Here is a 27903-nt window from a genome sequence, read left to right on the forward strand (position 1 = left end):
CCCTGGGTAGGCATTCCATGGGCATTGTATGGGTGTTCCCGCTTAACTGCCAAGGATTTGGACGCATCCCCAGATTTACAAGAACTTGTAAACCTGGAAATGCACCAAAATATTACACCTTCCCAGGGGAGGCGTAACAAGGAGAAATATCTTTATTTCTCCTTGTTTTCTCCTCTTTCTATGTGTGCTGGATTCTGCAGCACATATACACGATGATATATCCTCCCAGAATTGTTTTTGTGCAGGAAGGTGACCCTTCCTGCATCAAAACCATTCTGTTTACAACACAGGCACCCTTGCACATTGGTGCAAGGGTGCCTGCATTGGCGCTAGACTGCCAAAAGGGCGCCAGCACCAGGGAAAGGACAGGAATGTGCCATATTGCCTTACATACAGTGCATCTCCGCCTTTTCCCAGTCATGCAGTGCAGCTCAGCAAGGTGACTCATAAATGAACCCAAAGGTCTTTCACCTCTGACTGGACGTATTTGTGGTCTGATTAGCTCTGAGCCGTCTCCTTGTGGGTGCACCTGGCTGCTCCACCTTTCTGCTTGTTAAAGATGAGAGGGCACTGGAGGCGTGAGTAAACCTCAGCCGCCCCAGCATTTTAAAGATAGTTGGAGGTTCCACGCTTCTCATGCCGTCTCAGCAGTCACTCATCCTATATATGCACACCTACCCTTTTCACTCACTTTTATTCCCATCCTATGTCCCTTCCCCTCAGGAAACAACCAAGGAGGAAGCCTTCAGCCATCCCTTCACCTGGAAATAGAACGCTTCGACCCATAAGAAGCACCAGCCTCAAGATGTCCATCTACACCTCCGGAGAGTTTGTTTTCAAAGATGTCAGCAAGAAGGTGTTGAAGGTGAGTGAAGGCTGAAGGTGGAAGTCAAGACTTATGGGAAAGAGAAACAAGAGCAGTCAGAATCTAAGGCAAGAACCATACATTGAAAGCATAGTGTGAACTCAACTGTGCAGGTCTACTATTGTCAATGTTGTACAGTACTAGGAGGAACACAAAAAACATAAAACCCCATGCTGCTTCATGCCAAAAATACTGTCACAAGCAAGGAACTCTCCAGAGGTAGAAACAATTGTATCATTCTTCGCAACATGTCAAGAGGTATGAATCCTGTGTTGGTAACTGGATTGTGTGCTATACACACCTTGTGTTCCAGGAGGTATAAACGGGTGATATGGAATCAACTGGCCCATTTGTTGCTCTGAGTATCAATAGAAGTGTCTACATCTCCAGTCAAGATGGCTGACAAAAATGTATCAAACTGAATTATTTATTATTAAAAGCATGGCTTCATGCATGGACAATTAGCTGCACTAAAACTAATAGGCAAATGTTTTATATCTGCAGACACAACTGGATGCCAAGAGCATACGTTTATTGTTGCAAACAGGGGTAATTAGTTAATCATTTAGTGAACTGGAGAGCTTACAGTACAATATGAATAAGAAAAGCCTCAACGGTGCCCTTGTGGGATTGTTATGTTTTACAGGGGTACTAACAGACCCTTTTCAAGGCTACCAGCCTTATCGAGAGGTGGGCGGGCATGTGACATCCGCCATATGGTGGTAGACGGGGCGCAAATGTGCGATGTCCTGTCCACCCTATTAAGAGCGCATTGATGTCAATGGCAATATAAGGGTTGAGCAGTAAAGTGCTCATGACAGGGTTGTGCCAGAGTTCACTCAAAATTCTTACTCCCCCAAGTACACTTGATTAGACATCATTGCTGAGTTGACAGGATTCAATGCTTTCCTTGCTTCTGTTTGTGAATTCCAGGTACAGCAAGGTGTTGTGCCTGATTTGTTCCTGGTGGTTGGAACCCTATGACATTGACTTGACTGCACCAGAAAGTATGTTCTGGAAAGGTTCGTTCAGAAGCAAAGACCATTTTATGGAGCCCCCTCTGTTCATTCTCTCTGCTGCTCCTTGATTAGTCGCTCATGTCTTAGGATCGCTGTTACCACTGAACCTGCCTTCCATGTCGCTAGTCTATTATAATATGGGGTCCTCTGCTGCTTCTCCGCGGGGGTCCTCTGCTGCTTCTCCGCGGGGGTCCTCTGCTGCTTCTCCGCCGGGGTCCTCTGCTGCTTCTCCACAGGGATCCTCTGCTGCTTCTCCGCGGTGGTCCTCTGCTGCTTCTCCGCGGGGGTCCTCTGCTGCTTCTCTGCAGGCGTCCTCTGCTGCTTCTCCACGGGGGTCCTCTGCTGTTTCTCCGCGGGGGTCCTCTGCTGCTTCTCCGCGGGGGTCCTCTGCTGCTTCTCCGCGGGGGTCCTCTGCTGCTTCTCTGCAGGCGTCCTCTGCTGCTTCTCCACGGGGGTCCTCTGCTGTTTCTCCGCGGGGGTCCTCTGCTGCTTCTCCGCGGGGGTCCTCTGCTGCTTCTCCGCGGGGGTCCTCTGCTGCTTCTCCGCGGGGGTCCTCTGCTGCTTCTCTGCAGGGGTCCTCTGCTGCTTCTCAGCGGGGGTCCTCTGCTGTTTCTCCGCGGGGGTCCTCTGCTGCTTCTCCGCTGGGGTCCTCTGCTGCTTCTCCGTGGGGGTCCTCTGCTGCTTCTCCACAGGGATCCCCTGCTGCTTCTCCGCGGTGGTCCTCTGCTGCTTCTCCGCGGGGATCCTCTGCTGCTTCTCTGCAGGGGTCCTCCTCCTCCTGGGCTGTCAGGTTGGAGTGAGAAGCTACTGTTGAGCTTGCGCCAGATCAGTTTTGATCCCGTTCCAGAAAGTCGAGCTGTTTAAGTTAAGATTGAGTGCCACCTGGGCATCTTTAGGTATAGGTCTAACATTAAGTAGCGTGCACTTTATTAGGTGATTCAAAGATACAGCGTCAGCTTTCACTGCATCCATATCTATATAAGTGTCATCCCTTGCCTCAGTGCCTTTGCACCCCAGTACAATACATCCCCCTATCTCCTGAGGCCAGGTGATGGATCTCTGGTCCTATACTTCCTGACATATACCACATAAATCTGCTGTTTTTAGGTCAAAGTCTGCCAGACAGCGCAGGTGTCCGGTTGCAAAAGAGTTATTAGGGACAAGTCAATATCTGGCCTGTAAAGCAACTCCTCCCATTTCCTGCCATTCACTTTTTGTTTGTCAATTTTATTTCCATGCTTTCTATTTGCTGCTTTTATTTGTTTCAGCCAATCCAACTTCTGTTTGTCCCTCCCATGGAGCTTAGCCTATTTACCAAGTCTCTCACTGGCTCCTTTTATCCTTCCACAACTGTTTGCTTTCTGGAAACTTCTCTTTTCTTTTTTTGTAAATGCACCCCTAGAGTGTATATGCGTTTTCACAAACCCCGATCATAGTCCATCTCTAAGCCCCTACCGCGCCTCTCTTTCTTCCTTTTCAACTTGAAAGCTTCACAATCTTTCATGTCCTTTTAACCCTTTTGCCGCAACTGTGTCTAATTACATTGTCTCATCACTCACATGCTCCCTATGTAGAATTATGCATTATATTAATTACACTCCATCCTTCACGCCCCTCCAGCCTATTCTAAAATACACACTATGCTTGTTCACGCGTGTCATTTACTTACAAACCCACCAAAGCCAGCTATGCTCCTGTCTGCCCCCACCAAACATGCTTCTCCAGCTTTCTTTTCCGTCCCTACCCTACACAACACTTATTGGGTTGTAATTTATTCAGCAGGTGCAGTGGCCGTCTGAAAGAACAACCTCCCATCCAGGCTCTTCTATAGACTCTCACCACGCCTCTCCCCTCCCGACCCTCCGCACCCGCACTTCTTTGGAAGTACTTTCCATTTGCGCAGCATGTGCAGTGGCACCAGGGCACTGAGGCCTCAGGGACCCATTGACTCCACATGAATGCTTCATTCGTTTATTTTAAACAAGACCCAGCAAGTCTCTTTCCGTCTTGCACCGGGGGCCATCAGACCCTGCCTACCCACCTGCACACCACCACACGCTTTGTAATTGGCTCCCTTTTGGATCCTCTTTCGTGCTTGTGCTATAATAACACCATCAGCGCCTATTACCTGTCTTCGCGTCACCCTAACCCCCAACACACCTCTCTGTCTTCCTCTCCCATATGTAGCCTACACAACTACATTACCTGGCTCTAGCTTTTTTTGTGTAACAGATGCAGTGACACTGTGCCCCACACAAACCTATTAACCACACACTAATGCTTTATTTCACCCACATACTTATTCCTCTCCTGTTTCTAAAGTTTGCCCAGCGCTTCAAAGGGCGTAGTTTTATGCCCCTTCAGTTTACTTTCACCATTTCTTGAATTATGTTCTGTACCTCTTCTTGGCCTTCCTCCCTTCCTGTATCTCTTTCAACTGTTTTACCTTCACCACATGTTTGAAGGCGCTGACTGATTTAAGGATGGCCGGCCCATTTGGTCCATGGTAGACTTAATTGTGCCACCCATCGGAATGGTTCCGAAAAAAGAAAGAGGTCAGATCAGGCTGATTCAACACCTGTCGTGGCCAGAGGCTACTTCTGGTAATGATTTCATCCCAGAGGACCAGATTTCGGTCAAACACTCTTCATTGGACGTAGTGCTGTCCGTAATGGAGGATGTTGGTAGAGGTGCGCAATTGGTGAAGACCGACATCAGGTTGGCTTTCGGCTTGCTCCCAGTTTACCCGGACAACTTTCAGCTGTTAGACATTCAGTTTGAGGGCCAATGGAATATTGACAAAGCACTCCTGATGGGGTGTTCCTTATCATGTGCTCTATTTGAACATTTAAGTACCTTCCTCCAATGGGTGTCTCGGTGCACGGGGCACATGCATGTGACACATTATATTGATGACTTCTTTTTTGTGGGGGACCCCGGTTCCACGGTCTGCCAGTGGATGCTGGTACGTTTTCAGGAGCTCATGGGGGACCTGGGCTGCCTTTGGCGTAGGAGAAGACAGTCAGACCCAGCATGGTGCTGTCTTTCTTGGGCATTGAAACTGTCTTGGTGGCAATGGAGGTCCGCCTACCAGGGGAGGAAAGATTGACGATCCAATTGATGTTGGATGCCATCTTGGCAAAACACAAAGCTATGGTTAAAGAGGTGCAAGTGATATTGGGGCATTTGAATTTTGTCTCTTGGGTGGTGAGAGCAGGGATGACATTTTGTAGAGGTTTGAGGATGTCATTGTCCGGCCTGCCATTGCCTCATCACCATGTTAGATCGTCAGCAGGGACTTAGAAGAATTTGAGACAGTAGCTTTTTTTTAACCCTTCAATGGTTTGCTGTTGGTGGCCAATGCACACTTTGAGTGGGATGCACAGGTTTACTCTGATGCTGCGGGAAGGATAGGCTTCTGGTTATACTGGCAAGGGAAATGGTGCGCAGAGGAATGGCCCAGTGAATGGAAGCAGGCGGTGGAGCATAGCCTTCTTAGAATTATTTTCACTTGTAGTGTCAGTGTCCTTGTGGGGAGAACAGTTAGCACACAAGAAGGTTTTATTTCACATTCACAACTTGGCAGTGGTGCAGGTAGTTAACTGGCAGTCAGAAAGGGACGCCCAAGAGTTGACGTTGCTGCGGGTTTTTTTGTTAAAGTGGCTGAAATTTGACATTCTGTTAAGAGTGCAACATGTGCCAGGTGTGGACGATGACGTCGCAAAGGCTTTGTCTCGCTCACAGTGGGAGAGATTCCATGGACCGGCCATGGAGGTAGTCAGGATCATGGTGCCACGGGAGCTATGGTCAGTAGGGGACAGAGGATGCTCCAGCTGGTGGTAGAGTTATTGGCTTTTTCAATGAGAAGGACTTATAGTCAGGTTTGGGGAATTTTTAGGAAGGATTATCGTTATGGATAGTGGGGGCACTCATTGGTTAAGTGGGCTGAAAGGCAGACAAGACAGACCAGACACAGTGTCAATTCGGGTCTTGGCCCCACAGGTTTCAAGTGCGCTGGCATGGCAGAGGGGGCATACGATGGAAAGAGCTGTTGCCCTGCTTGAATAGGTTGCTGGTAGGAGGGAAGAGCCCTGATGTTTTGTTGCTGCATTTAAGTGAGAATGATTTAGTGGTAGAGAAGGGGCGTGTTATGTCATTGTATTCTGCACTGGAGCGAGGTATGGAGCGTGGCATGGAATGTATGTTTGTATTCTATCACGGGTTCCAGTCCAGGACATTAGTTGGTAACTGATGTCTTGGAGTGGAAGCCGTTCTGCCTGGCTCTTGCCTATTTCTTATTCGATCAGATGAATAAAGCTAACTATTGGACACATTCTAAACATTGGCGACGACTGGGTGATCTACGCGATAAAGCATGAAGAAGAAGAAAGAAACAAGCATTGGCATAGCCAATAGGTCGCGCCTTTGGGACCTTATAAGTGTTTAGCCATGCAGCACATTATCCTGAGTGCTGTGCCGCTGGGGATTGAAGAGCTGTACAATTGCTACGGACTGGGTTATGCAGTCTGATTTAGGAATGCATGCTTGCCTCGGGAAACATTTATGGGCACATTCCACAGCTTTTATATGCACAGACAGAAAGACTAGTGCCTTGATGCAAGTCAACAGCACTATAACATTTCAGCCCCATGTAAAGGAGGTTCTTGTTGTCTAAAGTGCCTATCGCAGCTAACTAGGAAGGAAGATTTACTATCATGAGGGGGTCTCTGGAAATTTTAAGTGCTCCGGATCCCGACTCTTAAATGCCAAGAACCAGTAATTAAAATAGAATCCTCAACATATTACTCATAATTTTACCCAAAACAAGGATCTTGGGCCCAATTCACAGAACTAACTTAAGACAAAATCCTAAACTTACTACCATTTTCGTATTCACAGAAGGCACTTACTCATTTCGGTATTTACAGAAGACACTTACTCAATTTGGTATTCACAGAAGTTAGGAGTCCTAACTTTAGGACTCCTAAATGCCTTCTGTGAATACCGAAAGTCTTAAAATTAGGATTTTTCTCAGTTTAGGAGTCCTAAAGTTAGGACTCCTAACTTTACTACTACTAAACTGAGAAAAATCCTAATTTTAAGGCTTTCGGTATTCACAGAAGGCATTTAGGAGTCCTAAAGTTAGGAGTCCTAACTTTACTACTACTAAATTGAGAAAAATCAATCCTAATTTTAAGACTTTCGGCATTCACAGAAGGCATTTGGGAGTCTTAAAGTTAGGAGTCCTAACTATACTACTATTAAACTGAGAAAAATCCTAATTTTAAGACTTTCGGTATTCACAGAAGGCGTTTAGGAGTCCTAAAGTTAGGACTCCTAACTTCTGTGAATACCGAAATGAGTAAGTGCCTTCTGTGAATACCGAAATGAGTAAGTGCCTTCTGTGAATACCAAAATGAGTAAGTGCCTTCTGTGAATACCAAAATGGTAGTAAGTTTAGGATTTTGTCTTAAGTTAGTTCTGTGAATCGGGCCCCTTGTGACTAAGTAAAAGACTTTATATGGTCTGTCTTGTGCCCTCACCCCTGGTGCAGACAATGCTGCTTGTCAAGGAAGTTTGTTGTACCATCAACCACAATCAAAAAAGTGAACATCACCTAATCACAGATACATCAGCCAAAGCAAGCTACTTACCCATATCCTATAAGCACTAGCAAAGCCAATAGATCTGGTATTAGCCTGCCATCCTTTCGGCTTTGTGAATGTTTATTTTGAAGTATTTTTTCTAAAACCTTGTTGTTGAGGAGCTGTCCTGATCAATACAAAGAAAATAACACTGGCTAAAAAATATTTTCCTGCTCTCAAAGAGCACACATTGCCAATAACCAGTCCTTGGCGCGGGCAGGACAGATGGGTGGGTCGGTGTGCTCCTTGCAGAATAGTAGAATGCCGTCCCTTACAATTAAATTAGTCTATGGCTGAAGTGGGATGAGCCAGTGCGTCAGGTTGTGAACTGTAACTGTATTTGTATAGCGCTTACTGTAATGGGCAAAAGAAAAATGTGAATAACAACAGATTAGAGGATGAAAAGGGCCGAAAGAAAGCCCTTAGAGGTATACATAATGTTTGTATTTTCAAAAGGTCCTGGATAACCTCATAAAAAGGGGGAAAGGGTCCCAGCAACCCTGTGTTTATATGATTACACCCACTCCTCGACAGCGATCAAAAGCGTTTACAGGAATCACTGACACCAGGATAAGACAACTCTTGTTCAGTCACGTAAAGTCACCCCTTACCCAACACTCAGAAAGGCGCCGCTCAGGAAGAGACGCTGCCGAGCCCACAAGCGCCGCTCTGCTTGAAGAAAAATAGCTGCCATTGGCTCAGTGAGTTCTGCTCGAGTCTGTCTGTTACATGTATTAAGCGCCTCCTTTGGGCCTCAGATCGGGTATGAAAGCGCTATGGAAATACAACTGAAATATAATAAAGTTGGCACATCGAAGTGGTGCTGCAATATGGTCTGTTTATTGAACATGAGAGATGGCTCTCGGTGGTCTAAAGCACCAAAGATGCTGATTCCCCGATGCTGTTTATCAACACAGCTGAAGTCTCAGCTATAGCGGCACAAAAAAAATACTAATAAAGCCGAGAGATCGGGTGCTCGGGGAGAAGCTGATATGGCATCCCTGTTTTTTTTTATTTTTTACCCGCTGTGCAAGTGCGTGTCATTAAAAGGCGCGCGGCCTGCAAATAAAACAAGCATTGGCATAGCCAATAGGTCTCACCTTTGGGACCGTATAAGTGTTTAGCCATGCAACAGTTGCATAACTAAATACTTATAAGGTCCCAAAAGTGAGACCACGAAAGTGACTGTGATCGCGATCACGATCAAACATCAAAGCGGCCGTGAAAGTGAAAGTAATCTTGTGTAAAGCACGGCGCGCGGTGCCCGTGCACATGCACTGTAGCTCTAGGCTGGCCTGGTAGCACTTTTTGGAGCCCTCTCAATTCAATTTTCAATTCAAAAAATCTTTATTTCGGTTACTTGCTAACCATAAAAGACATACATAAAATATACAATTCATTATCACAAATACACCAACCATTTCATCATAAGAAAGTGCAATAAGAGAGTGCTTACAAAGTATGGACACAAAACGAGGGACATGGTTTCACTGGTCCAGGCAGTTTCTCAATCTAATACATAGTTTTAAAAACTCCTTAATTTGGAGAATACTGTCACTGTGCAAAAGTGTCGGTCTGATTTGTTTAAAACCAAGTTTTTTTAGAAGAGTCACTAAATATAATTTGCGTGGAAATTCATAAAATTTGCATAAAAAAGATAAAATGCAGCATATCCTGCGGAGACTTTCCGTCGCAGCCGCAGGGCGCTGCCAATTTATTAAAAATGTCACACTTAGGTCGAATAAGCAGGTGATGGAACTGATTGAACCTAAATCTGGTCAGTAAAAATTTCTCATGTGAAGACAAAGACCCTTCCAAATATGGTTCGATGGCCGCAGTAGTCTTAAGCATAACAAACTTTCTCACACTTGGTTTCTGCTGCTCCACATCTTCTCTCGTAGTCCTCTTGTCCATCAAAAATGTTTGTTTGATGAGCTCCAGATCTCCCCTTGTAATTAATTGTGGTTTGGAAAAAAGTTCAGGGCGACCAAGTTTATCAAAATTTGATTTTAGGTAACTTAGCCAAGGAGAGCTCAGTGCTTTGTCCAGCGACAAGAAGTCCTTTATGATTAAGTGTGTTAGGGGTATGTTCTCATTTAGCCAAATTTTAAGCCAAAACATCAAAGGGCGTAAGGAAAGCAAATCACATAAGTATTGAGACCCCAGCTCCTCATGGACAGCAAGATTAGCCGTACCAGGAGGGACACACAATAGGCGCTTCATAAAACGATTTTCAGCAATTTGTAATTGCTCTCCATTGACATACCCCCAAAGTTCACTACCATAGGATACAGTTGCCACAGACTTAGCATTGTACAATTTCAACATAGCACAAATTGGCTTTTTCCCCAATTTGGTGGCAAAATTAAATATTGATGCGTTAACCCTCACCATTTCACCTTTTTTCTTTGCAAGGTGAGGTTCCCAATTTAATTTTGTATCGAAAAGGACTCCTAAGTAAGAAAATGTTTTAGTTAAAAGGATTATTTCTCCACCAATCCTAAATGGGAAGGGTTTTCTTGGTTGCTGACCAACTTGTAATACAAAAGATTTAGTGTTATTTACCAAGAGGTCTCTATCTCTCATAAATATATTAAACACTGTTAACAATGATTGAAGTCCCCTCTCGGTTCTAGATAAAGTACTGCATCATCTGCATAAAGAAGTATTGGAATTCCTCGCCTACCAACTCTAGGGCAGTCAGCACGAACATCCTGTAACACCCCATCTAAATCATTAATATAAAAGTTAAAAAGAAAGGGGGCCAGGATACAGCCCTGCCGGACACCCTTTCCAATACTAAAATTATTAGATACACTCAAATCCAGGGAATATCTCACATTGGCACTGGTATTACAGTGTAGGGCAACCAAAAAATCAACCAAACCGCTATCAACCCCTTTTGACCTCATGGACTGCCACAGCTTACGCCGGTTGACGCAGTCAAACGCGGAAGACAAGTCCATAAAGGCAAGATGAATGGTACCTTTCTGTATTACAGTGTATTTGCTTAAGATCAGGAAGAGGTTAAGGCATTGAGTTATTGTCGATCTGCCTTTACAAAATCCGTACTGCGAGGGAGACATAATGTTCTTTTTCTCCACCCACTCTACCAATCTTTGCAGTATAATTCTTCCTACAATCTTAACCATAGAATCTAATAAAGAGATCGGTCGATAGCAGTGTGGGCTGCCCTTGTCACCCTTTTTAAAAACCGGGACAATTGTGGAAACACCCCATGATCGTGGACATCCTTCTTTTGCAGCTGCATTAAAGACTGACTCTAGAATCGGTGCCCAAAAGCTAGGATCAGATTTAAATAAATCAGGGGGAATCCCGTCCGGGCCGGGAGCTTTTCCACCTGTGATTCCCTGTATGCCCTCCAAAACTTCACCTCTGTTAAAAACAATCTGTACACCAGTTTTACTACAGTCAGGAGTTGTATCCATGTCCTCTGTGCAGCAGTACAACTTCTTAAAGTGCACTTCCCACTCCTCCTTAGATATATAACTTTCAGTACCATTTCCCGGGTCCTGTGTCAAAAATGGTTTTCTCATCAAGGCCCAGAAAGCTGTGCTACTTCCAAGGATGGCAGGATCTAAGATCGCTAACCACGCCTCTTCCCTGAGGGATTCCTTATGTCTTGTAATAGTTTTTTTGTAGATCATTCTACACTGCTGAACATCAGCTTTTATCCTAGGCTTAGATGACAATGCTACTCTTAAATTTCTAGCTGCTTGTGAACAATCCTGATTAAACCATCTAGGACCTCTTAAGGAATCCGATTTTTTTATAGGTACTGATAGTAACTGAGATACCTTCCCCGCTAAACAGTTGAAGGCATTTAGGACAGTATTTGGGGGTGCATCCTCTTGTGTGCATAACGAAATTTCGTCAGCACAAGTGGTTTTAATTTTGTTGTACAGCTGATCAGGGGTTACCATGGACCATCTCAGTCGACGTCTGCCATCTGTGGTATTCACCCTACCGATAAGGGGTTCCACTCTTTCTTTTGCTATCAGTGGACCCCTCATGAGAGCAGTGAGGGGATTGTGGTCACTGAATTCACTGACTTCAATAGAGAAGAATCCCACAAAAGACTGCATTACAGGTGTTAACAAAATAAAATCTATAAAAGTTGCCCTACCGTTCCCCTTAAATGTTGGGGTATCAAAGCACTTATTCGGGGCCATCAATGCCATCATGGGAGTTAGTTCTAACTCATTAAGCATGTCATTGAGGTGTTCCCCCTCAGTTGAGTGCTCATAATGGAAATTCTCGCAGTACGGGCAATTAAGTTCTGTAATCAATTTAAAAAGAGGGTCTCCACAAGGATGAACATTAAAATCCCCGACCACCATGAGGTTATGAAGACAACCCTTCATGAAGTTACTAATAAAAGAATTCAGTGTAACTATCTGACTAGAGTTAGTACTACAATTAGTGGAATTATAAAAATTAACCAGACCGGCCATACAGTTATCTCCAGTTAAAACTAAACCAATAATGCCAGTGTGGTTTGTTGTAATTCTCCGAACCTTACAACATAATACTATAGAGATAAACACAACCAGGCCCCCCTTAGGTCTGCCCCTAGTAGTTGCTACTGCCGGGACGTAATAGGCCTTATACCCTTCCAGGAAGTAATTACAATCGATTGACCAAGTTTCCTGTAGACAGATGACTTGGTACTTTTTAATATACTCAATCCAATTGCAATCCTCCATTTTTTGTACCAAGACCCGCAATGTTCCAAGAAATTATATTATTAGAGTTGTTGACAGCCGAAATACATTCCGTATATTCCAAATCCATTAAGCCACGAGTTGCCTGCCCACCGGATACCTCCTGTCAGTCACATAGCTCTAATCCCGAGAGGGCATCAAATCTGTTGTGAGTTACAATGTTAAAACCATTACCTCTCTGTAACCCCACATTATGAACATATTCCCCATTGGGAGGCAGTGACTGTGAGAGTATACGTGATCTAAAGGGGCCAGGGGTAGGTGGATTTCTAATCAAATGGGAGTAAAAAACCCCCAGTGGACGTATGCAAATACTATTAGGAATGTTGGCCAATGCAGCAGCTCTAAGTAAAACTGTGGCAGCATGTTGGGGATGCCTAAAATTAATGATAATGCAGTCACCATTTGTTGTCTTACTAGATGATCCGATCCAGCTCACCCTTCTTGTTGTTAATATTTGATCTGCAAAATTAACGGGAAACCCACAATTCTTGTTAAGCCAGAAAACCGTCCTATTCTTTAAAGAATCATGATTTTCTTCAGACACCTGATATGCTTGGGGCTGAATGGGTGGGACATTTGTAAGAACAGCCACGTAAGGTGCGCATTCAGGAGGAAGATTTACATGACGAATTTTCTTTACATGGCTATGGAGCAAATTTCCCTCAAGAGATCCAGTGTCAGTGGATTGTTAATGTCGTGGGATCCGATAAGACAGGATCAGCAACAACCACTGTATTCTGTGTATTAATCTGCCTGTGTAATGGAATATTAGGTACACTTCCTTTAGATGTTCCCGGATCATCCACAGTTGGTTTATTATTTGCTGCATCTAATTTACCTGATACTCCAGCCAGGTGGGATTTTAACAGGCCACCTAATCTTTCTACTTCTAAGGCCATAGTATCTAATTTGGCTAGCAATGGTTGCATCAACTCTACAATTTTTGCCTCTAATTTTCCCTCCAGTGAGGGAAATAGAAGTGTTAATGGTTCTAGGGCAATATTAGTACTAATTCCGCCCGTGCCACTACCCTCTTCTAAATTCTTTTGCAGTCCCCCACTGTTAGAGACTCTATTACCCCTCCCAGTTTTACTCTTGCAATACTTGCCCACGCGCTTAGCTTGCACCTTCCTGCACAGTCTCACTGGTCTATGCTGGGGCGATAGGGGTGATGACTCTTCCTCTGTAAGTTCAGATGCAATTTCTGGGTCATCTGCAATCTGATCTATGTATGTTTGTGCTGCATTAATTACAGCAGCCCCACTTCCCCCATCCTGTCCATCTATAGGAGCTGTGACTACCAAAGGAGACGATAATTCTGCACATACGACAGAATCATTACCTCGCCCTAGGGAAGCTCTACGGGTGTTATTAATTTGGGTCACCTTTTGCACCAGATAGTTATCCATAGAACCAGCCCCCTTGGTGGGTTTATTCATCTTGACCTTAGACATATTAGCAACCCTAACAGTAATCCTTGGGTCCGGGCACGTTTTTACCGGGGGCTATACAAACAGCTAACTTCACTTAGCACCTGCGGATAACCACGTTACACAACACCGTATAGTGACTACACAAGGTCTATATTACATACGTACAAAGTCCGTGGCCCAGTCCTGTCTCTTCTGTCCTCTGAGGGCCTCAGAGGGCCCGCCCTTTGCCCGGGCTTAGCCCGGCGTGTCCCGCGCGCTGTCCCGCGACGCGGGAGGTATGCTGGATTTTATTGCGCCTCCGTCGCGTGATTCGCGTCACCTGTCCCGCTCTCCAGAGCTTGGAATTCTGGGGATTGTAGGATTCCTCCACACAGCGGCCGCTTCGTCAGCAGAGCGGCGGCGGGAGGAATTGAGGCCAACAGCAGCTTTAGCGAACGCCAGGAAGGGGCAGGTAAGGATTTCAATGTGTCCCCCAGCTTCACCACCACGTCAGGGCTACACCCGCTCCCCCGGAGGTATGCTGGATTTTATTGCGCCTCCGTCGCGTGATTCGCGTCACCTGTCCCGCTCTCCAGAGCTTGGAATTCTGGGGATTGTAGGATTCCTCCACACAGCGGCCGCTTCGTCAGCAGAGCGGCGGCGGGAGGAATTGAGGCCAACAGCAGCTTTAGCGAACGCCAGGAAGGGGCAGGTAAGGATTTCAATGTGTCCCCCAGCTTCACCACCACGTCAGGGCTACACCCGCTCCCCCGGAGGTATGCTGGATTTTATTGCGCCTCCGTCGCGTGATTCGCGTCACCTGTCCCGCTCTCCAGAGCTTGGAATTCTGGGGATTGTAGGATTCCTCCACACAGCGGCCGCTTCGTCAGCAGAGCGGCGGCGGGAGGAATTGAGGCCAACAGCAGCTTTAGCGAACGCCAGGAAGGAGCAGGTAAGGATTTCAATGTGTCCCCCAGCTTCACCACCACGTCAGGGCTACACCCGCTCCCCCGGAGGTATGCTGGATTTTATTGCGCCTCCGTCGCGTGATTCGCGTCACCTGTCCCGCTCTCCAGAGCTTGGAATTCTGGGGATTGTAGGATTCCTCCACACAGCGGCCGCTTCGTCAGCAGAGCGGCGGCGGGAGGAATTGAGGCCAACAGCAGCTTTAGCGAACGCCAGGAAGGGGCAGGTAAGGATTTCAATGTGTCCCCCAGCTTCACCACCACGTCAGGGCTACACCCGCTCCCCCGGAGGTATGCTGGTGTTAGTATTCAAATCAAGTCATACATATGCTCAGAACAATATCCTCTTGGGATCCGGTCTATCCTTATACTTACTCTCAATAAGTCGCGCCAGACCAGCGCATGCGCTGGGTCAGGCGAGACCTAAAAATGCATCAGCTCCGAAAGCACACACCTACCTCCTCTCCAAAACGGAAACTAAATTGCAGTAATCTTACCGCCAAGTCTATCGAACGTCCAGGGGTCTGAAAACAGAGGCAAGTCAGCAAACTTAGTGCAGGGCAAATGTAAATCTGCAGCATGCTGCATATAACATCTCACTGTTGAAAGAGTAAACAGACCTGCACACACTGCTGCCGAGGCAGGCAACGGGTGGGTACTGGTGGTAGGGGGTATCCGCAGTGCAAGGTCTCAGCGTTCGCTCTCTGCCGTGCACTGAGAAACCCACAGCTGCATTTCTGTTGGGAGGGCTCCTAATGCGCGGAGGGAGCGGGAAAGCCAAATACATAAAGAGGCAAAGACGGAAGGGAAAGATAAGGCGGCCGTTATATAAATGCCATGAATTCTGTCCAAAACATGGCGAAAGCACATAGAGGAAAGTCTCTTTGAGGCAGTGCGCATTCTCTACAACACTGGAGAATGGAAAAGTTTACATATATGGGGCAAGCAAAAAAAAGAGAAAAAGAGCTGCCGCCACCCCACCTCACTTCTAAACCCACGGCTGCACGTTCGCATAGAAAAATGTCTGAAGACATGTGCAGCCAAAGTGTTGTTTTTGGATCCATTTCACAGGGGGAACAAAACGAGGAAAAACAGGGTGAGAGCCCTTTGTAGAAGTCATTAGTTCCGTCAAGTGAGACGAGGAGCAAAGCGCGGCGATCTGCCACTAGAAGTGCTGCTCACGTAAAGCGCTCCAAAACCTTCTGGTCGGGTTCACGCTACAACTATAAAGTGCTAATAAGCTGAGCCACCCCTGCCAAGTAATTAACACCTGGCCTTCAAGTTACCAAGATTATCTGCTCACCATGTTGAGTCTACAGTGCATGTGGAACATAGAAATAAAATATTACATGTTAAAGCGCGGCGCTTAAAAAAAAACATTTGTTTGTAAACCTGAATATGGAGAGCAACCTATACAGAAAGGTGCAGCTGGTTAAATAAAACAAGCCCACACAGAACAACAAGTGCAGCCGCTAAAGTGAAAGCGACCGCGCTGTGTTTATTTAGTAACCTGATCCACGATGCGACGAGGACTACAGCTTCACCCTGCGCGCCGCTCCTCGCTCCCGAGACCACAACGCTGTGAGTGTGAACATTTGAAGAAGAGATGGGATATGCACCCGCCTTTGGCCATTTGCATGCTTTCATTATTGAAAGACACACGCAAAGGCCAATCAAATGTGTGGGAGGTGTGAGACCCACACAGACAAGTTTTGAGCGCTCATAATAGGCCTCCCATAGAGCAGCGCTTGCGCGCTGCGCTAGGCTCGACCTGAAAAGGGACACCCTCTTCATTTTATTTGTATTCGGCGGAACTGGATATTTTCATCGGGAACCTACGGAGCAGATTACAGGACTTGTCATCGCTTTTTACGGCCGTGCTCGCAATCGGATTTACTGTGACAAGGCGGAAAAAAAGGCTTGCTAATATCTAGGAGGATCCCTGAAGCAGTTGGGGAACTGCTGTTCGGTCGCATTTTTCGAGCGGCGGCAGTGTTCTGAAGCCCCTGCGCGAGGTATGTCCATTCTGCTGTTGTGACGATCTCTGCCTGGGACTATCTCTGATGCGAGCAGAAGAAGGCAGGAGAGAGTGGTGCTTCTTACGTCGTTATGCGAGGTCACGCAGCGTGACCTTGCTTGATGGCCAACTTGGTTTGCAAATTGCGGATTTTCACGGGAACTACAGTACCTCCGGCATAAGGGGGACAACTGGAGCAGGATTATCAGCTCTTAGTTTCCGCTAGCCGCTAGCGGAAACACAACATGGACAAGTTCAGGAACCAAGCCCTGGTCAGGATTTGGAAAAGGTGAGAAAGTCGGTTATTTTTAGTTTATTTTACTATATCTGTTATGATGAATAGTCACAGCCAATGAGTCAGGAACGTAGATTTATTATCCGAACAGCACCACCTGGATACACGTCTTCCAACAGCTCCGACCAAGATAATAACTGTCCCCCTTAGAACTCTACCGGCACGGACCCAGACTCTTAGAAAACTTATCGAGTCAGCTGAGGTCCGTGCACAAACCAACTTACATTTAAAGGCGCTGCGCATCTATGCTGCACGCTACTACAAACACAACACACCTTCCTCCCTTAAACAATGTAACAATGAAACGAAAAAAACAAAAATAAATAAATAAATTTAAAAAAAAAACAAGATAAATAATAAATAGACTATGGATACAACTTCCTTTGGATAAAAGTTACAAAATCTGACAAACATACAGGTTTTTTACGCAAACGTTTGGTTTCATCCATAAAGATGTACCTGAATAAGGTAGACGCTTCTGGAGAAGGAGTCCTGGAAAATATTATTTCACAGATGTACGAAATCCGGTTTAAGATCGGAAACCTTCATGCGCGAGTTCGTTTTCTTCAGTTATTAATTTTTTCCTTTAACGCTGATGGTGCTGTCGAAATCCCGCTCGTCGTCAAGTTTGTTATGATGAATAGTCACAGCCAATGAGTCAGGAACGTAGATTTATTATCCGAACAGCACCACCTGGATACACGTCTTCCAACAGCTCCGACCAAGATAATAACTGTCCCCCTTAGAACCCTACCGGCACGGACCCAGACTCTTAGAACACTTATCGAGTCAGCTGAGGTCCGTGCACAAACCAACTGAAGTGACCTGGTTCCATAGGATGATGTGGCACAGCAGATTTAGCCAGTATATATCTTTAGGTTATTTATTAAGATAGTAAGTCCATAGTATGGCCCCACAAGGAGCAGCCTGCTAGCTGCTCAGCCCATCCTCTCCTAACTGTCCCACACCACACCAACATTCCAGTCACGTCATCATTCCACATGGAACACTCACACTGGCTGAGCAGCTAGTTACAAGGTACAGGAGAACAGTTAACTTTATATGAAGATACTACAATATCTCCCTTCTTTCCAATTGACAATAAAACAAGAAATACTAAAAGTACATAGCAACTAGACACAAAATATAAACAGGAGGTAAATAGTCCAAATCCCAAGGGTAAGATGAATAAAACATACCACGAAAGGGAACCAGACTATAAAACGGAAGAAAAGGATAATGTCATTTTTTTATAGAAGACGCTGAACGTGGTTGGCAACACTTCACCAATTGACTTACTCCCCAAACATCGAAACTGCAGAGGACTTGTGGGACAGCACGACCCAACAGGAGAGACTAAACAAAAATGAACTGCAAGCAAAAGAGGTCCGCACATCACAAAACTGATGTGGACTTTCATTTAGAGGAAAAAACTTAATACAGCTTACTAAACGTGGTTGGCAACTTGTGTATGGCTGTGAATGACAGAAAATCGGAAGAAGTGTATCCGCCAACTCCAAAATGGCTGCACGCAGTGGAGACGCACGCCGAGTGGCTCACGGCACGCTCCAGCTGCAAAAACGACATGGGCAACAATGCAGATCCTGGCACGTCACGAAGACTTCTCGATCAGCTCCACGCGACACCAAAAACACAGTAAGGTGCGCGAGCCTCGTTTGAATGTTTAAAAATGAGCGCAACTGTAATATCACCAGCCAAGCAGAGAGAATACGTGACAACTTTTAACTATTTTAAAAAAATGTCATTTCCTCACACAGATGGCTTAGCGGCAATTTGACCAATACATCGCCTGCTTCCATAAATCCCGGCAGATAGTATTTTCTCACATTTTCTTCCCGTACATCGCCTGCTTCCATAAATCCTGGCAGATAGTATTTTCATATCCATTTCGATGACACAGTTCTAGTCACTAAACAAAACTGCATTAACAGCAGATTTGGTCACACGTAGAAACGCACGAAGATTCACTCAACAAGTCCAAAACAATAAAACTGTAGAACACCCTTTCAGAACCGGAAAAATTACAGTCTAACGTTACTGCACAGCCACAAATTTTAAACTGGTTTCCTTTCGCCAAAGAGGACATTTTAACCCCGAAATGGTTGGCAAAGTCACATACAGCCACAGATTACCTTATAACTTGTTGCTCAAAGTTCCTTGGTAGTGACACAATAGACGTTTTTGTGGCATAATTTCTTCTCCAGATGTAAACTGGCTTGTAACTGTATTTTCCTGATGTAGTAGATGACAAGATGAAGACACAGCATGCCTTGGCTGAAATTACAAATATCGCCAGACCCCTCTTCCGGTGACAGCTCCCAAACGCTCACCTCACGACCGTCAAGTGGCCCTCCACGGTCCAACACAAAGAGACAGCTAGCACTTCTCTTACACGACTGTCACAGGGGCCAGCATCCTTCCAAAGACACCGATCTTGGTAGCGAAGACATCCAGCAAACGGCTCAGGGACACAACACCTCGAAGTAGACACAGGACTGAGACAAACCTCTGTGCTGCACTGGGGAACAACTTACAGCTCCACTCCTCACTCCACCTGGCACACAGAGGTTTGGGCGACCGGTGTTGTGGTCACTGGTGGGGCTCACGGTGCCAGGAGGTTCCGCCAGATGAGGAGTTTCTTTTCTTTAAGTCAACATCTTGAAGTCAGTTACAGACCAGTCTATTCAAGTTCACGCATGGTTTCTTTAGTCCACCTCGTCGCCAATTGAAGTGACCTGGTTCCATAGGATGATGTGACACAGCAGACGTAGCCAGTATATATCTTTAGGTTATTTATTAAGATAGTAAGTCCATAGTATGGCCCCACCAGGAGCAGCCTGCTAGCTGCTCAGCCCATCCTCTCCTAACTGTCCCACACCACACCAACATTCCAGTCACGTCATCATTCCACATGGAACACTCACACTGGCTGAGCAGCTAGTTACAAGGTACAGGAGAACAGTTAACTTTATATGAAGATACTACACCAACTTACATTTAAAGGCGCTGCGCATCTATGCTGCACGCTACTACAAACACAACAATATCCATGCCAAGTGGGGCAGCCACAGTCCATATTTTGTATAGACTGGTTTGCAAGTACCTATCTTCATGGAAGAGTATTGAATAATCCTTACACCTTATTTATCTTCACGAGAGAGCATTAAAATATAAACAAATAAATAAAAAGTCCTTAGTATTGGAGGCATTGCATGGAACAAGGAGATCAGGAGGTTGAGGAGGTCATGGCTCAGCAGAGTTTCACTATCAGCTCTCCACATGCATATTGTGCAGCAGGTCCACATCCAGCAATGAAATGGTTAGAGTGGAAAGATTATTTCGTAAATTACATCCAGGCTGTGGATGAGGCTGGTAAGATGAAGGCAGATCAAATGAAGAGACTTTTCTTACAATCTCTGGGGCCGGTGGGGTTAAAAACATATACTCGCATGCCCAAGATGATCCCAAGTGAAGAAGTAAATGTTTTTGAGGCAGCATTGAAAGATCTAGATAAATACTTTGCACTGAAGGTTTGCATTGGTGTTGTACGTTATAAATTCTTTCAAAGGAAACAGAACAAAGGGGAACTTGTGGATGAGTACATTGATGGTCTTAAAAACTGGCTACTGATTGCAAATTTACAGGCCTACACGATGACTTTATACGTGATCAGTTAGTCATGCATAGTGATAATTCGGCGATACAAGAGCGTTTATGGATCAATGGTGATGCACCATTGGAAGATGTTTTAACTATAGTAGGGAAGGCGGAAATGTCAGGGAGATGTGCTACTGAACTTAAAGAGTCTGACAAGGAGACAGGGGGTGTTTTCAAAGTACAGAGAATGGGCAGAGGTCACAATCAACAGAGCATAGCCCTAGGTCAAAGTCAACTGCAGAGAAGCACCTGGAAGGAGAAGAAACCGGAGGAAAGAAGGTGTTATCTTTGCGACAGCAAAGAACATTTGGTGTTCAGCAAATATTGTCCTGCAGCTAAAAAGAAATGCACTATTTGTGGATTAATAGGACACTTTAGTAAAGTTTGTAGGAGAGGGAAAGGCAATGTTAAGTGTGTGTGGGATGAGGATAGACATACAGATAGTGAGGAATAAAATGAGAATTCAAAGTGGGAAAGTGTGAAGAGCTTGCAAGGGAATTTTGTGCTAAATGTCTCTGATGGCTCTGTGAAAGGGAAGCCTGTGTGTAACATATCTATAGGAGGTGTATCTGTTAAGATGTTTGCAGACTCAGGATCACCTTATGCCATTATAATCTAAGACATTTGGACAGAAAAGTTCATTAAGAAAATAGGACAGCAATTGTTTTCTACTGATGTTAACCGTGTGAGTTTTACTGGTACGAAAATCAATATGCTGGGTTTCAGATGGTTGACATTCCTATTTAAAGGGAGATCAGCGAGAGGGAAGCTTTACGTGGCTAAACTAGGCCCATCAGTTTTAGCTTGGATGGAGCAGAAGGATTTGCTTGAGTTTCTTTGAGGACGACATTTTAGTCTCTGCCAGATGCAAGGAAGAGCATGATTTCAAGTTGAAGGAAGTTTTGGGTGTGTTACAAGAGGTTGCTTTGACCGTGGAGCTCAGTAAGTGCAAGTTTGCACAGAGGAGCATGCCTTATTTGGGACATGTAATATGTGAAGAAGGTGTAAAACCTAAACCTTTGTTGGTTAATTCTATTGTTGTTTCGCCTGCTCCGACTAGTAAGGAAGAAGTGAGATCATTTTTGGGTATGGCTGAGTACTATGCAAAGTTCATCCCAAATTTTGCTAGTAAGGTATATAACATACGTTCACGGTTGAGAAGAATACAAAATTTGAGTGGACCGTTGAATGTGAGGCAGAGTTTTGTCAGGTCAAATCTGATTTGGAAAAAAGTGAATGCGTTGAGTAGTTTTGACCCTAATTTAGAATGTTATTTGATGACTGATGCAAGTGAAAAAGGGTAGGGAGTGGTTCTATCGCAGAAATGTTTGGATGGTTGTGAGAGAATTATTTTGTTTGCGTCCAGGTCTTTATCGACTATGGAAAGTAAATACCCAATTATTGAGAGAGAAGCATTAGCTTGTGCTTGGGCTTTGGAGCACTTTTGTACCTTTGTCTGGTGCAAGCCTGTGACCAATCGCACTGATCACCGACCTTTGGTGAAAATTCTGACTACGGAGGGAAGTGTAGCAGCGTCAGCCAGGCTGGCAAGAATTTCGATGAGGATGAAGGAGTATGTGTATAAATTAATTTATGTGCCTGGCAGAGAGAATGTTGTGGTGGATTGCCTGTCCAGGTTGCCGGTTCCGATGGAAGAGTGTATGGATGATCCGTGGGGAAATGTCAACATAGCGTTTGTTCAAGACTCTGTGGTACCAGCTATCAAGAAAACTGAGTGGATGGAGGAACAACTGAAAGACAGTAGTTTACAGGTGGTTTTGGAGTATTTATGCAAGGGATCGCCTAAGAAGGATGCTGTAACTGATAATTTGAGACCTTTTTGGGAGGTTAGAATGGAGTTATCTGTGGACAAAGACTTGGTCATGAGAGGGGACAGAGTCATGCCACCTGAGAGTTTGAGAAACAAGGTTTTATAATTGTGCCATGAAGGGCATTTTGGGGTGCTGAGAACCAAGACTATTGTCAAAGGTGTCTATTGGCGGCTAGGAGTGGAGAAGGCTGTGGAGAGGTTTGTAAGAGAGTGTGATGTATGTTCTTCAGTGGACAAGTGCTTGAAGACTTTAAGACCACCAATGAGTGAGGGGTTAATCCCAAATTTGCCTTGGGAAGTTGTAGCGGTGGATTGTTTTGGCCCAGTAGGTGAATTTAAGGAGTATAGTTTAGTTGCCATTGATTTGTTTTCGAAATGGCCGGTTGTGGAAATTGTGGAGAAGGTGGATACTAATACTATTCTTGAATTTCTTGACAAGTTGTTTGTGATGGAAGGCTTAACTGTCGGTCTTTTGAGGGATAATGGGGTGCAATTCACATCTAGAAGTGCCAAGTATTATTTTGAAAGAGTTGGAGTAAAGCGTAGGACATGGCTCTTTACAATCCCAGCAGTAATGGCACTGTAGAACGCTTCAACCAAGTGTTGAAGGAAGTCATTCAGGCTTCTATGTGTATGCAAAAAGATTAGAAACAGGAACTACAAAAGGCCGTTTGGGCGTATAGGGTTACCACTCATGATGCCACTGGTTTGTTTCCTTTTATTATGATGAGGGGCAGGAGACCCAGGTGTAAGCTCACTCCAGTTTGGCTTTCTGATGTGATGGTGGAGCAGTGGTCAGCTGCAGCAGTAAAAACAGATTGGAGGAAGTGCACAATAAAAGTAAAGTTTATCATGCTAAAAGTCATGGAGTGAAGGATGTGCAGGTGAAGGTTGATGATTGGGTTTGAGTGAGGAAACCAGGTAAGATTCCCAAGGGCAAGAGTCAGTTTGGGGCACCACAAGACGAAGTTGTGGAGAGTCTGCGCAATGCGGTGAGGTTGAAAGATGGTAGGGTTTGGAATCTTAAAAGTATTGCTTTGGGATTTGGACAAAATGTTAGTGTCAGGCGAGGAGAAATTTTGCATGAGACTGGAAAGAAAGACACAGAGTGGGTGTAAGATTTCTTTGATCGGAGTGCTGTTCAATCCAGTTTGGATTCTGATCTTGTTCAAGGAAGTGAGGTTGTTGAGGAGAGTGTCGTGGGGAGTCAAGGGATTTTGGAAGCAGCTGTTGCTCCGGAGGAGGTGCAATCTGGAATGAATGAAGAGGTGCAGTCTGGAATGGTTGACCTGGTTGTTGTGGATGAGGGTGTTAGTGATGGTGGTAAAAGGAAAAGGGTCCTTCCAGGATGGTTGAAGGAATAAGTAATGTGATTCTTCTTATTACATGTTTCTCTGTTCAATTGTATTATTTCTATTAGTATTATTTGTGAAAAGTTGGCCTGATATATGCTGTCCACTAGTTACAGTGGGCACCCTGTACCAGTCCAAACAACGCCTTATTGGTTATAGGTTAAAGACAACCTTTATTGAAAGCTATCATAGTGGTAGCTATGGAGAGCAGCCTTCAGGCTAAGTCTTGAACGAATGTAAAGCAGCTTGTTTTACCAGTCTATAATCTCTTGAGTCACTAAATGAAAGATATCCACACCAGGTAGATATATATAAAATGTATGTATTTATTACTAAACACACCCTCCTAGTCTCTTTATGAAACTAGAGGTCAAAACACATAAGTTACACTTCAATAATCACAGTAAAATAGCACAAATACACGTCAGGCCCTAGGGGCGAGCCAAACCATATACTGAAATAGTGGTATAAGAACCACGACTTAACTAGACACAAGGCCTAGAGCCTGTAGAATCGCTGGGACCCCAAGGAACCACCCAAGGTAGTGACACAGGGGACCCAAGGGGGCCGTGTGCAGTGTGTGAACACAGCCGCGAGCTCCCGTTAGCTTCTATGGGGAAAGTCCCTGTTAGATTTTTAAAGATTAGGGACACTTAGAAATGAGTCAGGACCAAACCCTTTTGGACTTAGGAAGTTCTAGGGCTAGCACCCACGGGAGCACCAGAGTACTTGTGTTACCTCATCCAGGGAAGCCGGGTGCATAGGTGTCTTTTGGTGTCAGGTCGCTTTGTCGATTTCAATGGGAGCTGGTGTAGAAGTGCTGCTGCCATGACGATGTGAAGTGTCCGAAGAGATCCAAGCCTGGATCGAAGATGAGAAGAACCTGAAATCAGAGGGGACAGAGTCTGGGTCACTTGCCAGTGACCAGGAAGGCGATGAGCAGATGCCCACCGATGTCGGTGATTTCAGGTGAAGGAGGTGAAGCTTGACTCTTCAGCCACGAGGACCAGGAGGCGTCGAGGAAAACAAGGAGCTGGATTCGAGCTGTGCCACGAAGGATGTCGAATGCTGCAGCATCGGTGCCCGGATTGGACACAACAAGCTTTGGTAACAGCAACCCACGCAGAAACGAGAAAGATGCTTCGGTGCAGACCAGCAAGGTCTGTGGGACTCACCACTTGGATGGGAGGCAGGGCACATCCGGGGCAACCAGGAAAGCCCAAGGAAATGCAAAGTTACCCCCTCAGGGACCCACCAGTCAACAGACCAGGGATCGCGAAAGGACCTCGAGATGAAACACAAAACGGCGGACCACAGTTCACTCTGAATGACCACGCTGACAATCTTCAGTGGATTCAGTGCTCGAGGTGGGGGCTACAAGTCAGCCCAAGCATGACTTCAAGAAACGTCAGGAAGTCAATGCACTTTCAGAAATGCACGATGACCAGGAGTTCCGGTTCCACGCTACTCACGAGGACTGCAGGTCTCAGCTTTGCTGGGGACTCGACTCGGGTCGGCCTCTGCAATGACTGGAAATCCTCCTCTTGGGCTGCAAATACTTTGGAGTCAGGCAGGAGCTTCGATGATGCAGACCGGCAAATTGCTTCGTTGGTGCCTGCCAGGCAGGGGAGTCACTCCTTGACCCCAAGGGAGATTTCTTCAGTCCTCTGGTCTTGAGAAGAGCGTCGAAGGTCCAGGATTTGGCTTCAGAGTTTCATCCAGGGTAATCTAAAGTCCTAAGGACTGGGGTCCCATACTTATACTAAGGTAGGGGGTTGGATATACTCTGGGGACCCACCTATGGGAGGGTTTGGAAAGAGGGGTCGCTACCCATTTCCTTTGTCCAGTTTTGCGCCAGAGCAGGGGCTGCAAGCCCCTGAACCGGTTTGAGCTGGACTATGCACAGGGACACCAAGTGTGCCCCCAGTGCAGGACTTCAAAGCACTCTGAGAGTGCTCCCAACGAGCCCCAATACACATAAGCCTGTCTGGGAGGTGGTTACACCTCCCTGTGACAGGAAACCTATTGTCCAGGCCTCCCCTGCCAGAGGTTTGGTCAGCAGCAGGAGGCCAGACCCGTGTCTGTGGCTGCAGCATCCATTTTGTGATGCCAGGGTTCTATTAAGTTTCTACCGGGTAGACCAGTGCTGTCATGTCTCTCCCTCTAGAAGGGTAGGATCATACTCCCACACCAGTTACTGGTGTGGGGGTATGATTCCAAGGTGTTTGATACCAAACACGACATGTTTCCGTGCAGCCAGTCCAAAGTTAGCATTTACCGTTTGGTTATAATGCACTTAAGAGTATATCGTCAGGCTGCACTACCAACAGCATCAGAGAAAGGTCTCCAAACGCTGCAGAGGGGCTCTACTCATGCAGGGGCACTCTCTCACATGGGAACCAAGCACTCTGCCTTCAGGATTGATAAGGCCTGCCATAGGAGTGACTTATAGGTTTATATATGGGTATATGGTGAGATATAGTGAACCTATATCTCAGTAAGGGGTGCTTGCACCACCTTACCCAGGCTGCAGTAGCAGACCTGTGGTGTCATTTTGGGTGGCTTTCCAGGGGTGGCATAATACATGCTTCAGCCCCCGGTAGGCCTCTAGGGTACCTATGTTCTGGGTACATAGTAGGGGCTTACAAGGGCACCTGAGTTCCAATCTGAACTGTACCTAAAGTACATGGAATCATTTTAGAGAGGAAGCAGCTAGGCTGTGGCCCTGATTAGCAGGGTCCCAGCCAGACTAAACTCAAAAAACAGTGAAACGCCAGCAAAAAGTGGGGGTAAACATGTGAAGCAGATCCTACTCTCCTACATTATTTGTTTTTCTTTGTGTTGTAATGTGCGGGGATGTGTTATGTCATTGTATTCTGCGTTGGAGCGAGGTATGGAGCGTACCATGTAATGCATGTTTGTATTCTATCACGGGTTTCAGTCCAGGACATTAGTTGGTAATGGATGTCTTGGAGTAGAAGCCGTGCTGGCTGGTTTTTGCCTGTTCCTTATTCGATTACCTGAATAAAGCTAACTTATGGACACATGCCTGGAGTATTCTCGTACTTAACAGGGCAGCTCTGATGAGAGCGATGAAGGATGATTTACAAGAGGTACTACAGTAGTGCTTGGGAAGCCACGTTATGTGGACAGAGTTCATACCCAGGAGAGTGTGGCGTGGGGCCACCAAGCCGGTAGCTATAGAGAAGGTGAGGAGGAAGATTAACAGAGAAATGAGGGCCTTTTGCAGGGGAAGAAGGATCAGTAGAGTTTAGCATGTCGTGTTGAGGTGCAAGGCTTTGGAATTTGTTTACGAGGATGGAGTTCATCTTTCGGACTATGGGATGAGCTCTATTTGTTGCAGGTTCAGGATGTACTGACAAAAGTGTTGAACGTGCATTAGTGTCCCCTGGGCTACAATATAGCCCAATCCTAGCCCAAACTGCAGCAGTCGGTGGACTGCTCCATTCCCCAAACTATCGCGGTGGAGGGACCCCGCTGTGGTTGGCTGCTCCCCAAACCTCCATTGTACGATCCTGTTGCTTTCCAGCCTGCTGTGTGTCCACTCACTTCCAGTGTGGTCGAGGGTCCAGGACTCCGAGCTCTAAGCTGAGAGCACAGCCTGTACTGCAAGGAGGGGGAAGTAAAGATGGGGGATGTAACGTGGGGGCAGCGGGGAGGCATAAGTACCGGACACGCAGAAGTAGAAGACGCTGACATGGATAGAAGGCTTGCCTGCCAAAGACTGGAGGGAAGAAAAAAAATCTTTGACAGTCCTTTGTCACATGGAGAAGCTACTGTCTGCAATGGGGTGGGGGGTGGGCCCCGTGAAGGTGTCTTGTAGGTCAGGGGAGCGTATTGTAGAAGAACCAGTGAGTCCTGTCATGGAGTGTGCCTGTCAGTGACCATGGCCTGGGGTGTGTGTTAGACATGCCACGGAGGAGATGATGTCTTACATAGAGTGTGGGGAGAGGGACAGTCACAAATAGGATGATGATTGTAGTAGAGAAAATGGGTGTTTGTATGCTGGTAACTTTTTTATTGTTTACGTTTTGGTGTTGTTAGAGCACGTACAT

The 27903-nt window shown here is 45.8% G+C and overlaps 1 protein-coding gene across 1 annotated transcript in view; it reads left to right on the forward strand.

Moving 5' to 3' along the window:
- LOC146808456 (transient receptor potential cation channel subfamily M member 2-like) overlaps positions 1 to 27903 on the forward strand; it is a 694250-nt gene that overhangs the window by 16810 nt on the left and 649537 nt on the right. The window contains exon 2 of the mRNA XM_085623563.1: positions 724 to 865. Within this exon, the coding sequence (XP_085479689.1) occupies positions 806 to 865 (60 nt within the window). The 5' untranslated portion in view covers positions 724 to 805. The remainder of the gene's footprint in view (positions 1 to 723; positions 866 to 27903) is intronic.

Source organism: Triturus cristatus, chromosome 8 (assembly GCF_964204655.1).
Source record: "Triturus cristatus chromosome 8, aTriCri1.1, whole genome shotgun sequence".
Classification (NCBI taxonomy): Eukaryota; Metazoa; Chordata; class Amphibia; order Caudata; family Salamandridae; genus Triturus; species Triturus cristatus.